The sequence below is a fragment of the Scylla paramamosain genome, chromosome 36 (assembly GCF_035594125.1).
Source record: "Scylla paramamosain isolate STU-SP2022 chromosome 36, ASM3559412v1, whole genome shotgun sequence".
NCBI classification, from domain to species: domain Eukaryota; kingdom Metazoa; phylum Arthropoda; class Malacostraca; order Decapoda; family Portunidae; genus Scylla; species Scylla paramamosain.
The window spans coordinates 9,821,908-9,836,907 of record NC_087186.1 but is presented as its reverse complement, the minus strand read 5'-3'; the positions used below and the strand labels follow the sequence as shown (position 1 = coordinate 9,836,907).

Sequence of the window (15,000 nt, the reverse complement as noted above, 5' to 3'; positions counted from 1 at the left end):
TTTTTTTCATTACTCTCCTTCATTTGTCTATTCTGAACACCATTTTCATTACTTTCTTTCATTTTGTTCTTAAACTCTTAGACTTTCTTTATCACAGCCATCACACTTTCTTCATCACATAGTCTTCCTTATTAATACTTTTTTTTCATTGCTGTATTTCATTTGTCTATTCCGAGCACTATTTTCATTACTTTCTCTTCTAAGTACGAATTTTCAGCCAGTTCATTTTGTTCTTAAGCTCTTACACTTTCTTCATCACATTGTCTTCCTTATTAATATTCTTTTCATTACTCTCCTTCATTTGTCTTTTCCGAGCACCATTTTCATTAGTCTCTCTCCTAGGCCACGGGTATTTCAACGCCGTCATTTCATTCCGTCTTTTACATCATTTCCCGTCACCCTCGCCTCTCGTCCTCATCACGGCGCCCTCCAGCATTTCCTCTCCAATTGCTTTATTCCATTTCTCTTAATATTCGTGTCCCCTCCAGGTCCACTTATTGATAATTCCCTCCATGCTTCATTCCTCTCCCTTCATCTCGACTCCATTAAATAGCCTTCCACTCACACACCTGTTCTACCTATTAGCACACCTGTAATTATCACCTACATTCATTTCTATTCTACATTTCCATATCTTTTTTCCTTTTTTTTTTTTTTGTTTACATATGAGCCTGTTTTCATAGTTGATCTTTTTTGTGTAATTCTTTCACTGATTCACCTTTTCCAGCCATTAATTTACCTGTAATTGTACCCTACAATAATTTTTTCTTTCTTTTTATTTATATTACGAGTCTATGCGTGTCTTTTTTTTCCAAGGTCTTTTTATAAAACTGTATTTTTTTTCATTCACACCTGTTCTGACTATTAATGCACCTGTGATTACTGCCTTCATTCATTTTTCCTTCTGGATTTATTAAGTTTTTTTGTCTATACATTTTCTCGTTTTTTCTCTGGTCCTTTTACTAAATACTGTGCCACCTCCACACATGCTCCTGCTATTAACACACCCTTATTTATCGCCTCCATTAGTTTTTTTTTTTTTTAATATTTGCTTCAGTTTTCATTTTTTTTTTGTTTTGGTTTCACTAAATATTTTTTTTTGTTTCATGTATTGCTATTTTTCCCTCTGGTCAATTTTTTGTTGCATAGTTTTCACCCACGCACCTGTTCTTACACCTGTTCTTCCTGTTAAGACACCTGTAATTATTGTTTGCATTAGTTTTATTTGTTTTTATTTTCTTGTTTTTTTTTTTTTTTTTGTCCCGTATTTCATTTTCTTTACTTCAGATTATTGTTAGAATTTTAGCATTATTTTTTATCATTATTATTATTATTTCTTAAAAGATTCCAAAGTTGTGATTCAAAATATAAAGTTATTTTCATTACCTTTCATTAATTATTTTATGCATTAGTTTTTTTTTTTTCCCAAGGTGATTTTAAAGTTTATCTTGAATGTATATTTCACCCCCGTTTTTTTTTTTCCCCTCACCAAATATTTCCTCAGTAATTTTTCTTTATTCCAGTGTTTATAAGGAATTGCTTTATAATTTTATCTTGAACGCACATTTTTTCTCTCATCTTTTCACCTCACCGATAATTTCCTCACTAAAATCTCCTTCATTATTCCACAATTTATAAGGAATCATCAGGCAAAACACACAACATTTCTAGTCATTTTATTCTAATTATTATTATTCCCCTCATCTTTTCTCTCCCCCCAATATTCCATCACCAACTCCTCCCTCATTATTCCAGCGCTGATAAGGAATCGTCAAGGCAACACATACACATTTCCAGAGTCTCATTAACGGCGATATGGAGCTTGGAACCTCTTTAATTAGGATTTGAAGGATTTTTAATAAGCTTCAATCCCCTTAATTAGGATTCAGGCGAAAGGCACCAGATTAATCCTACTTGAAAAGGGTTTGGAAACTCCTGCCGAAAGAGGAAGAGTATGCAGTCTATAAATATTAAGTTCATTATAGTTACTCAGGATTACTTTGGGCGTGGAAGAGAAGAGAAAAGTTTGAAGAGAGGGAGGAGAGGAGAGAGAGGAAGGGTTAAGGCTGTGACAAGGAGAAGGTTAATGAAAGCTTGAGGGAGAGAGAGAGAGAGAGAGAGAGAGAGAGAGAGAGAGAGAGAGAGAGAGGAGAGAGAGAGAGAGAGAGAGAGAGAGAGAGAGACAGAGAGGACAGACAGACGGACAGACAGTGACCGAATACGTAAGTTTAAAGAAGGTGGTGAACAGAAGTCAAGTAAAAAGAAGTTGCAGCGACAAGAAAGAAAAGGTTACGGAGAAATTAAAAACAGCGGAATGGAACAGTAAAAAAAAAAAATAAGTTGAGCTGTGGAAAGGTTATGTAGAAGCTAAAAAAAAAAAAAGAGAACGAAAGAAAGTGTATGAAAAGTCTCGTAAGAAGGAGTTTTCACGTATATGAACAATAGAGATAAAGAACCAAGTGAAATAAAAAGTTGAGGAGAGGAAAGGCTATGAAGATAAAAGCAGAACAAAAGTGTGTTTAAAAAATCTCACAAGAAGGAAATTTTACGTATATGAGCAACAGATGAATAAATAATGAAAAAAAAAGATGAAGAAAGGTTATGAATGAAAAAAAAATGTACAAAAAAGTCACATTAGAAGGTTATACGAATATCAACTACGGTAGAAAAAAAAGAAAGAAAAAAAAGGAGGTTATAAGACAAAGCAATTTAGAGCGAGGGAGTGAGAGTGAGAGGTGAGGGAGTAGACACCAGCTGCGACAAAACGTTATTGGACAGGTAAAAGGAAACTGGCAGAATATACGGCAGCATTATATGAAAAGGTCAGTTTAAGGCATAACAATATTATCAGACGTGAAGCTCCCACGTCAGGTAATAAAAAAACTCGATCCTGACAGTAAAATTGACGTGATGTGAGCAATAATTATGGGAGGAAGGGAAGGTGACATGACAGGGTGAAGAATAATGAACTGTGAAATGATGTACAGTTTCTAGAACCAGACAGAGAGAAACAGAGAGAGAGAGGGAGAGGACAGGAGTGACTACGTAAAATATTAGAGCCATATCGAAGTACTGCAGGCCCGGAAAGGACGAATGCATAATAGAAAAGAAAAGTGGATTGCTGTGTCAGAAAGAAATAAACGGAAAAAGAGAATACAGCGATAAAGAACAGGGATAGCTTTAGGGAAAAATGAATAAGTGATAAGAACAGGAGTAGATTGATAACTGAAAAAAAAATGTGGCAAATTTGAGTTGGGGGAATGAAGTTAAAAGCCACAGAAAAGACGGAATAGGAGGTGGCATCGTAAAAATGCTCCACCTCAGCCCCGGACCTTGAAAAATGTATAGCCAGCATGAAATATTCGAAAAGATACGAATATTGTGGTATAAAGCGAATAAACAAAACACAATGGACCTTCGGAATCTGCGGGGACGTGTTCTTTGGAAAATTCGTTGTGTTTTTGAAACTCTGCTGATAAAATTCCCTCGAGTTGGGAGAAGCACGTTACGTTTTCTTCCCAGACTTTTATACGTTTTCTTTATTTGATTTGTCTCTGGCGTTTGTTGTTGTTTTTGTTGTTGTTGTTGTGGTGGTGGTGGTGGTGGTGGTGGTGATCGTAGTGTTTTTGTTTGTTTGAGTAGCTGGTTAGTTGTTTGTTGTTATTATTATTATTATTATTGAGATACTATAAATATCTCTCTCTCTCTCTCTCTCTCTCTCTCTCTCTCTCTCTCTCTCTCTCTCTCTCTCTCTCTCTCTCTCTCTCTCTCTCTCTCTCTCTCTCTCTCTCTCTCTCTCTCTCTCTCTCTGTCCGTGTGTGTGTGTGTGTGTGTGTGTGTGTACCTGTCAATCAGTCAGTATTCATGTAGCAACAGTGAATCAGAATCCTCAGATTTATGATTTAATTTTTCACAAAAACTTTTTCCAACGTGCAGTGGCAGCTTATGAGAGGGTCAGTCAGTGGTCCGCCTCCCCCCCTCCCTCCCTTCAGTCCCCGCCCACTCACCACGTACACTCACTGCTCCTCCCTTCCACTGTTCCTCCCTTCCACTGTTCCTCCCTTCCACTGCTCCTCCCTTCCTCTGTTCCTCCCTTCCACTGTTCCTCCCTTCCACTGCTCCTCTCTTCCACTGCTCCTCTCTTCCACTGCTCCTCCCTTCCACTGTTCCTCCCTTCCACTGCTACCTCCCTTCCTCTTCTGCTCCCTTTAAAGTCACGTCAGTTCAGTCAGTTTCCCTTTTCACTTCATATCTCTCCTTTTTCACTGTTATTTCCCCCACGTAAACTGAAACTACGTCTCTTTCTTTGCTTCTCACTTTAAAACCACGTCAATTCAAACTTTATTTCTCTTTTCACTGCAACGTCTCTCAACAACAACGTAAACTAACACTATTTTTTTTTTCACTGCTGTTCCTTTAATCATGTAAACTCAAAGTGCTTTTCTCCTCTGCTACTCACTTTAAAGCACGAAAACTCACACTCCCCTTTTCAATATCCCTCACTTTAGAACCACGTAGACTCAAACCGCCTCTCTATTTCTCTGATACTTCTCTCTTTAACCTCGTAAACTCACGTAAACCTAGCCACACCATTCCTTTCACCATTATTCCTCCAGTTAATTATTTTTCCTGTTATCCACCTACGTACACTCATTCAGTTTATATTTTTTTTCACTTTCTTTTCCTCTCTTTATCACGTACACTCTCTTACCTTCCCTCTTTCTCCTATTAACGTACTGTACATTCCACTCCCTCTCTCACTCCTGCCCCTCTGTTAACCCTCCTACGCACTCCCTCTAGCCAGACATCACTGGGAACCTTTATTCTCCCCCTAACACCACACTTAACAGATCCACTACTGCTACTACTGCCCCGTTACGCCCTTTCGCCAGCCACACACACTTACCCGCTATCACCACACCTACACGCCTTCCCCTGAACCTTGTACACTCACCCAACTCCTCCCCCCTACTCGTCCCTCTCGTCTCCCTCTTCCCCGAAACACACCACACGTACTTTTGCCTTCCTTAACCCTCTCCGTTTTCCGCTTGATATGGCACATTGAATGGACGCTATTACTACTACGACTACTGCTATGACTACTACGACTACTACTACTGTTACTACTGGGACCGTAACAAAGGGTGTTAAAGAATGTTCTCCGTTGTTGATGCTACAAAAGGTTTAATGTAATGTTCGTAAATTTACTCGTGAAAAAAAAAAAGGAAGTAAAAGATGAAAAATTTGATGAAAAGTCTACGGTCTTGGTGTGCCACATTTCACTTGCATATGCTCCCTCTTTTCTTTCTTTCCTTTTTTCCCTGGCTCTTTTTTCCACGCCGGGTGATGCCTATGGAAAAAAAAAGGAAGGAAAAATATTAAGTGAGGAATCATTGGCCATCGGTGGGGGAAAAAGTCTCCGGTGTTGACGCGCCACATTTCACTTTCACGTACTCATATTTTTTTCCTTTGCTCTTTTTTCCCCCTCACGTTGGGTCATGCCTACGGTTAGAAAAAAAAAAGAAGTAAAAGAAAGTGTGTTGGTTTGTATTTCCCTTTTTGTATTGGAGAGAAGTGTTGGTGGTATTTTATAATATTCGAAAAAAAGTAAAAAAAAAACATTTACATTTTTTCTACTGCACGTTTTGCGGATTACATTTTTCAAACCCTTAACTGCTCTCACCTTTAAACAAATGCATGGAAAAACATAACAAACATAACGCACACATGGAAGAACACATGAATCTCCATTAATAATCATAAATAATTAACAACTACATGTTCGTCTCGAGGAACGAAGAACGTGGCTTGTCTCTTCTGGTAAAGACTAAAGAGGAACTTACTCTTTCACCTCAACTAAAGCTCGGAACAGGCAGTGAGTCCCTTGAAGTGGAACCAATACAGTTAACAAGGCAGGCAGGAACCGTGTCCACCTCTCCTAATCATCAGTACGTGCGAAGTTACACCCAACACACTTCAACTTAAACTCATCAGCTTAAAATCATCAAAATATCACTAGCAATTATCTTACTTTTTAAAGACCACATAATACCTCTCTATATTGTAAGTGGGGTATGCTTAGGTGTGTTTTTTAAAGTGTTTTAGTAATGTGAGGTGCGTGGTAAGTCTGGCACGCGTTAGTTAGGCTCAAGTAAGTGTCAGTTGTGTGTTGGACTGTTGCCACTCTGTCCTGTCCTGAATGTAGATGTGAGGAGAGGGAAGCGCTCCAGTCTGTCTTAAGTCTGCGTTTGTTTCTATCTGTTTGTCTGTCTGTCTATACTTGCTTGCTTCTCTGTTGCCTCTACTCTGTGAACCTGGTGCTGATGATTATGATGATATATATATGTTCGATTATAATTATTACTGCAGATACTTGTGTTGTTATCATTATTACTACTACTACTACTACTATTACCACCACTACTACTACTACTACTACTGCATCTTCCTTTCTATTTCCGCTTCATTATTATCAAGCAAAAAAATATAACACCCACACACACACACACACACACACACACACACACACACACACACACACACACACACACACACACACACACACACACACACACACAGGTAGCCCAGCCCGCGGCCATCATGTGACATATAGTATTATTTCATATTTTTGATTTTCGGGAATATTTTTCGAATCTTTTATATTTTTCTTGTGTCATTATTTTCTCTCGCGGATTATTGAAAGGTCACGAGGGAAGGTGAGGAAAGAATTATTCCATATGTTTATTTTTTTATTGTTTTTATTTTTTATCGTTGTGGATTTGTACTGAAATTTGATGCCATTAGGAGAAATCATGGTGGTGGTGGTGGTGGTAATAATAGTAATGACGATGATGATAATGATAATAGTAATGAGTGATGACGTAATGATGATAATAGAAAATATCATTACTCCACCTTCTACTACTCCTCTTCCTCCTCCTCCTCTTGCTCCTCCTAGTATTACTCCTCCTTCTCCTACTATTATTACTCCTCCTCCTCCTCCTCCTCCTCATAATACTACTACCGCCACTACTACCACCACCACCACCGCCAGCAGCAGCAGCAGCACCACCACCAGTATCTCCCCCCAGCAGCTTGTATAAATATCCAAATACTATAAGATATTCATGGCCATAATGTTGTATAAAGTCAATGTAATCTGGCCCTTATGATACACCTGCCTGATGGCACTTAATTAAACCTGCATTTCAGGTAATTATCGGTTAATTAATGGACTGGATTTAGTATTTATCCTTTTCTTGTTTATATATATATATATATATATATATATATATATATATATATATATATATATATATATATATATATATATATATATATATATATATATATATATATATATATATATATATATATTTTTTTTTTTTTATTTTAGCTCATGAGTTAAATGTATTTGTGTGTGTGTGTGTGTGTTGCTATGCTTGTGGGTGTACAAAGCCACATGTAAAACACACACACACACACACACACACACAGAGAGAGAGAGAGAGAGAGAGGCTTAAATTTAAATGCACAAAAACACAAAAAAACATGAAAATGCACCTTTTAACTCTTTTAATGGATCCAGGTCAGCTTCCATTTTATGTAACTCAACACTTTACCTTTAGAACTATAAACAAAACGAGGAAAAGTATGTGATAAAAATCTTGAAACATTCATGAATTAAGAGTTAAAAAAAACGTGAAATTGGGCAGATATTAGTGACTTCTTTCATTATATTATGATCATATTGATGTGAATATTATATTGACTCTCTGTGCGTGTTTACTTATTGATGTAAAAGTTAATGGTGAAGAAATATTGAATGGTTCCCGCTGTAATACAGATGTTGCTCAGTTTTCTTTGGCTCATCCTTTTCTATTCTAAAGAAAACGTACCTCGAATGAGCTTGTGGACTACTACTACTACTACTACAACCATCATCACCAAAACTCCTACTACAACAACTACTACTACTACTACTACTACTACTATGAATATAAGGTAATATATTATTGTAATTTACATGAATATTTTGTGTTACGTAAGGTAGAATATTTACCTGAGAAATTAATTAAGGTATCCGTCTCTCTCTCTCTCTCTCTCTCTCTCTCTCTCTCTCTCTCTCTCTCTCTCTCTCTCTCTCTCTCTCTCTCTCTCTCTCTCTCTCTCTCTCTCTCTCTCTCTCTCTCATTATAGGTTTTTACAATGAGACAGTTTCAAGTGTTCTATTTTTGTGTATCTTTGAATTTTTCCTCCAATATTTCAAATTTCGTGACGTGTGTCTGTGGAAGCTGCTGCTGTTATTGTTATCATTGTTGCTCCTGTTGTCGTTGTTGTTGTTGTTGTTGTCGTTGTCACTGTTATTAATGCTATTTCTTCTGTTACTACTACTACTACTACTACTACTACTAGTATATCAACCGCTGACAGAAGGCTTAGGGTTTTTCTTATCATTCCTCTTTTCCTTTCAACCCTTCCAAGTCCTCCTCCTCCTCCTCCTCCTCCTCCTCCTCCTCCTCCTCCTCCTCCTCCTCCTCCTCCTCCTCCCTGGAAGGTTGCCAATACTGTCTTTCTGGTCCAGACGCTCCATCAAACTGAAGGCTAGAAGAGGAGTTTCAAAGGTTCTCCTCCTCCTCCTCCTCCTCCTCCTCCTCCTCGTCTTCCTCTCTGTGTCTCTATCCCTCCTCCCTCCCTCCCTTCCTTCCTTCTCCCTTTCCTTCTTTCATCATTTCCTGTGTCAGTGTTTGAGTGTGTGTGTGTGTGTGTGTGTGTGTGTGTGTGTGTGTGTGTGTGTGCGCGCGCACATGCGTCCGTGCGTGTGTTTAAGGAGTGTAACTTTGATTATTCTCAAGTTTATTCCTACCTGTGTGTGTGTGTGTGTGTGTGTGTGTGTGTGTGTGTGTGTGTGTGTGTGTGTGTGTGTGTGTGTGTGTGTGTGTGTGTGTGTGTGTGTGTGTGTGTGTGCGTGCGTGTGCGTGTGCGCGTCTCTCCAAGGTGCCCAGCGGGAAGTGGGGACAAAGGCAGGTGTTGGAATACCTGTCAATACCACACCTGACTCTAATGAGTAGCCCTTGGGGGAAGCAGGTCAGGAGTGTTGTTGGTGGTGGTGGTGGTGGTGGTGGTGGTGGGGAGTGTATCGTAAACTGAGAGAAATGTAATGGTAATGTAAAATGTTATGGTTTGTTTACTGACTTGCATCCTCCTCCTCCTCCTCCTCCTCCTCCTCCTCCTCCTCCTCCTCCTCCTCCTCCTCCTCCTCCTCCTCCTCCTCTTCTCACTTTACTTTCCTTCTCCGTCTCCATCTTTTGCTTTTCTTTTTCCCGTTTTCTTTTCATTTCCGTCTTACTCTTATTATTATCTTGTTCTTGAGTTTTATTTTTCTTGTATTCTTCTTTTCTTCCTCTTCCTTCTTCCTCCTCCTCTACCTTTTTACTTCTCTTCCTCCTCCTTTTTCTGTCATCTCCTTCCTCCTCCTTTTTCTGTTTCTACTCCTCTTCCTGCTTTTTATCTCTTCACCCTCTTCGTCCTCCTCCTCTTTCTCCTCCTCCTCCTCCGTCAGCATCTTATCCTTAATCTTCTCCTTCTCCTCCATTTTCTCCTCTTTCTCCTCCTCCTCCTCCTTCTCTCCTCCTCCTCCTCCTCCTTCTTTTAGTATTTTTCGTCTTTTCACTGCCTCCTCCTCTTCCTCCTTCTCCTCCTCCTCCTCCTCCTCCTCCTCCTCCTCCTCCTCCTCCTCCTCCTCCTCCATTATTACCTCCATCTTTCTTGGCTCGTTGTACCGATAACATTTTTATTTCTCGAGTTATCTCCAATTAATCTTCTCTCTCCCTCCTTCCATCTTCATTACCTTCTTCTTTATTCCTTTGCTTCGCCTGTGTGTGTGTGTGTGTGTGTGTGTGTGTGTGTGTGTGTGTGTGTGTGTTTTATTCCTCGTTTGCAACCTCATTTTCTCTCTCTTTCTCTATCTCTCTTTTTGCTTTCTTGCGTCATTCTTCTTTTTTTCCGTCTTCCTCTTCCTCTTTCTATTTTTTATTTTCTTTTATTGCATTTCTTCATTAACTCGTTCCGTCTCTTTTGTCTCTAATTTTTCTATTTCAGGTCTTTCTTTTTTGTGTTTCTTTTATTCGTTCTTCTATTCATTTTTTTTAATCTTCCGTTTTGTTTTTATTATTCTCGTTCCTTCGTTCAGTTTACGTTCTTGTTTTATATTTTTTCTCCTCCCTCTTTCTCTTTCTTTCACAAATTTGTCTTTTGAATTTAAAAGTATATGATTTTTTTCTTCTCCTTCTTTCTTTTCTTTCTTTCTTTTTTGGTTTGGCAAGTTTCTTCAATTCTTCATCCCAATCTATATCTTTCCTTCCATTCACTGTCCCTCCTTTCTTCTTTCCTTCTTTCATTCCTTCCTTCTTTCCTTCAATACTTAAATCTTTCTTTCCTTCCTTCCTTGCCTTATCTCCCATCTTCTTCCCTCCATTTCTCCTTTTTCTTCTTCCTTCCTTCCTTCCTCAATACCTCATTCACCTCTGTTCTCTCCTCCCTCCCCTTCTCTTTTCACCCCTCACCCCTCCCTTCTTCCACCCTACCTCCTTTCTGTTTCTCCCTCCCTCCCTCCCTCTCTCCCTTCCCCTTCCCTTAACAAAACGCTGCTTTCCTAACCTCAGAAACCTTTTACCTTTGCCGTTCCCCCCCTCCCCATTTCTCCCTCTATTTCTCTTCTCCCTGCCTTCCCATCTTCTCCATCCGCTTCTAACCCCTCCCCTCTCCCTCTCTCTCTCTCTCTTTCTCTCTCTCTTGTGCACCCTACGTTTCTCTACTTAGTTCCCCAATATCCCCTCCTCCCCCGCTCTCTCTCTCTCTCTCTCCCCGTTTTCTCATTCTCACTCTCTTTCCTTTCCTCTCCCTCTCTCTCTTCAAATTACTGTGAGTGTTAAAAGTCCTTGTGCTTCTCTCGTTATTTTTATTTTTTTTTATTTGTAATCGATAAGAGGTGCTTGTGTTTAGTATTATGTATTTTTATTTATTTATTTTTTTTTAGGTTCTTGTACTCTGTTTTTTTTTATTCTTGATTTATTTACTTTTATTTGGGTTTGTTTTTTATTTTTTGGTTATTGAGTCTTTAAAAATTTTGTGGCTTGTTGCGGATGATTATTGGTCAGAGAGAGAGAGAGAGAGAGAGAGAGAGAGAGAGAGAGAGAGAGAGAGAGAGAGAGAGAGAGAGAGAGAGAGAGAGAGAGAGAGAGAGAGAGAGAGAGAGAGAGAGAGAAAGGGGGGGAAGAGGGGTACTTCATCTATCTGTCTTTCTCTCTCTCTCTCTTCCGTGTGTGTGTGTGTGTGTGTGTGTGTGTGTGTGTGTGTGTGTGTGTGTGTTTGGAGGGTTTGTGAAAGCTTTAACTCTGCACTAAAAGAGGCAATATCCTTTTTTCTTTTTTCATTTGCCTTTAAATGCTATCTAAAAGTGCTCAGTATTTTTGCAAACACACACACACACACACACACACACACACACTCTCTCTCTCTCTCTCTCTCTCTCTCTCTCTCTCTCTCTCTCTCTCTCTCTCTCTCTCTCTCTCTCTCTCTCTCTCTCTCTCTCTCTCTCTGCCGCACCTTCAAAGCGAGTCATTCTTGTGTTTTATATCCAGTGCTTCTCCATATTTTCAACCCTTTTTTTCATTTCATAATTGGTGTTTTAAAGAGTTTCCATTCAATCGCTTTTTTTTATATTTATTTATATTTTTTCCTTCTCTATCGGCAATTACTGTCTTATGTTTTTCATGTTTTTTACGTGTCAGTTTGTTTTTTGTTTTCTTTAATTTTCGTTCTAAGTGTTGTTACATATTTACGTGTATTCTGTCTGTCCGTCTGTCTGTCTGTCTGTCTTTCTGTAATTATTTTTTTGTTTATGTATCTTTGTCTGTCTGTCTGTTGGAGGGATGTGTAGATAGATGGATAGATGGGCAGATAGATGAGTAGATAGATACACAGATACAAAGATAGACAGATGGATAGATAGATGAATAAATAAGAATATAGCTCTCTCTCTCTCTCTCTCTCTCTCTCTCTCTCTCTCTCTCTCTCTCTCTCTCTCTCTCTCTCTCTCTCTCTCTCTCTCTCTCTCTCTCTCTCTAAGTCAGTGATCCTCGGTGAGAAGTTTTTCTTTTCGTTCTCTTTCTCTCTCACTCACTCACTCTCTCTCTCTCTCTCTCTTAGTTTCTCATTCTCTCTCTTCATCCTTCTGTTCTGGTGCCTCGCTTTCTCTCTCTTCCCTCTCTCTCTCTCCATTTCTCATAGCGTCCATTGTCGCCTCTTCTTTCTCTCCCCCTCTCTTTCCCTCTCTCTCTCTCTTCCTCTTCCTTTATTTTTGTTCGCTTACTTTTTTCTTTTTCTTTTTTTGGTTTTCTTTTACTTTTATTGCTTTTGACGTGGGTAGTTTTTCTTTGTATTGTGGCTTTGCTCTCTCTCTCTCTCTCTCTCTCTCTCTCTCTCTCTCTCTCTCTCTCTCTCTCTCTCTCTCTCTCTCTCTCTCTCTCTCTCTCTCTCTCTCTCTCTCTCTCTCTCTCTCTCTCTCCCTGAACTTCTTATGCCTTCTGCGTGCCTCTCACCCTCACCCGTCCATCCCACTCTCCCAGACTCTCCCAGGCCCTTCACACACTCCCAAACTCCGCCGGGCGTCGACTAACTCTCTCTCTCTCTCTCTCTCTCTCTCTCTCTCTCTCTCTCTCTCTCTCTCTCTCTCTCTCTCTCTCTCTCTCTCTCTCTCTCTCTCTCTCTCTCTCTCTCTCTCTCTCTCTCTCTCTCTCTCTCTCTCTCTCTCTCTCTCTCTCTCTCTCTCTCTCTCTCTCTAAACTCGTAATAATATTTTGAGTGCTAGATTCCTTTTCTGAAATCTACTTGTACTTTGCTAATGGGAGGGCTTTTCTCTTCCTCCTCCTCCTCCTCCTCTTCCTCTTTCTCTTCCTCTTTCTCCTCCTTGTGTCCTTTGCCATGCCTTTCTTCTTCCTCCTTATCTGCGTAATTATCTTCATTATCTCTGATTCTCTCTGTTTTGTGGGTATTTCGGGTCTCTCTCTCTCTCTCTCTCTCTCTCTCTCTCTCTCTCTCTCTCTCTCTCTCTCTCTCTCTCTCTCTCTCTCTCTCTCGCTGTCGCTTCCCTCTTTACTTTTCTCAAACTCTGAAACTCCTCGTCCTCCTCTTCCTTCTGCTCTTCTCTCTCCCTCCTCTCCTTCCCTTCACTCACTCACTCACTCACTCACTCACTCACTCACTCACTCACTCACTCACTCTCACACTCACTTTTCCTCTCCGTCTCAACTGTGAAGACTTGAATCATTATCTTTGATTCACTTTTTTCCTCAGTGTGACTTATGTTCGTATTCACCTCAATATTATCATTCATCTTAATATTTTTATTCATGTTTTCCGTATCTCTCTGGAATTTCTCTCGAATATTTTTATTTTTTGTTTTCAATCATATTTATTCCACTTGTGAGATTTTTTTTATTTTTTTTTCGTTTTTTTTTTCGTTTTTTCTTTTCCTCTTGAATCCCTTGTGCGCGATCCAATCCTCTTTTGTAGCGTTCGATTCCCTTCTTCCGCCTCGATCCTGTCTTTCTCGAGCCGGAGAAGCGATTCTGGAGTGTCTTGTTAAGGTCAGATAACAGGAGGGTGTATGGGAAGGTATCTCTCTCTCTCTCTCTCTCTCTCTCTCTCTCTCTCTCTCTCTCTCTCTCTCTCTCTCTCTCTCTCTCTCTCTCTCTCTCTCTCTCTCTCTCTCTCTCTCTCTCTCTCTCTCTCTCTTTCCGGCCACTGCACTTCAATACAGCCTCTCCTTTCTCCCCCTCTCCCTCTCTCTTCCTCCCTCACCCTCTCTCTATTTCTCTCCTTCACTTCCTAGTTATTGCTCTTCATCTTCGCCTCGCTCCTATTTCTCTCTCTCTCTCTCTCTCTCTCTCTCTCTCTCTCTCTCTCTCTCTCTCTCTCTCTCTCTCTCTCTCTCTCTCTCTCTCTCTCTCTCTCTCTCTCTCTCTCTCTCTCTCTCTCTCGTTCCACATTTCTTTGATGCAACACACACCTGCACACACACACACCTGCACACACACATACACACCTGCACACACACATACACACCTGCACACACACATACACACCTGCACACACACACACACATCTGCACACACACATATATATACACACACACACACACACACACACACACACACACACACACACACACACACACACACACACACACACACACACACACACACACACACACAATACACACGCCTACACTTAAACACCTTAATTGCTGTGCCCATAATATGAAGCATCTCTATGGCCATGTGTTTTCCTCTCACTTTCCCTCTCCCTTCCCTTTCTCACCCCTTTCCTCTCTCCCTCACTCCTTTCACCCTCTGCACAGCCTTCCAGACCCTATATATGTCACTACTCTTACATAATACTGTCCCTTGCTTTCCTCTTACCTTCCCCTCTCACTCGTATGTTCCCCTCTTCCCTCGTCTCATTGCAGGGAAAAGGCCGGTTTTCACTATTCATCTTTTACGATTTTCCGGAAATTTCTCAATGTGTAGGACCTTTGATTCCTTCCTTCAGTTCTCGCTCACTGCCTCAAGGTGCTAACGGAGCTGGTGGTGGTGGTGGTTGTCGTGGTGTGTGTGGTGGTTGTAGATGGGAAGATAGCACGAGTGTTTAGTGGTGTGGTGTGTGGTGGTCTAGGTGTATCTGTCTTGAGTTCAGGTTCTAGTTGGTTTTTTAATGGTGTTTGGGAATAGATAGCTGTGTTTTGTGATGTTTTGCGTGTCTTTGTTTAGGTTCCAGACACTTTGCATGAGTGTTTGGGGATTTGTGTTGTTATCATAAATACCTGGGTTTGTTTTGTAAAGGGACTGCCACGTGTAGGTTTGATGGCTTCTTCCACCTCTTGTTGTTGTGTTCTTACGTTTAAAGTCATCTTGGCTTTGTTAATAAGGTTGGAAGGAT

General features: G+C 40.2%; 1 protein-coding gene across 18 annotated transcripts in view; it reads left to right on the top strand.

Moving 5' to 3' along the window:
• Positions 1-15,000, top strand: part of LOC135090949 (uncharacterized) — a 201,976-nt gene that overhangs the window by 41,496 nt on the left and 145,480 nt on the right. For 14 of the 18 annotated variants that reach the window (XR_010262195.1, XR_010262193.1, XR_010262203.1 and 11 more), the window contains exon 4: positions 7,890-8,004. The exons of the other annotated variants lie outside the window; for them this stretch is intronic. Coding sequence is in view for 1 of the 14 variants with exons in the window: in XM_063988187.1 (XP_063844257.1) it covers positions 7,904-8,004 (101 nt within the window). In the remaining 13 variants the exon portion in view is untranslated. The remainder of the gene's footprint in view (positions 1-7,889; positions 8,005-15,000) is intronic. 18 annotated transcript variants of the gene reach the window in all.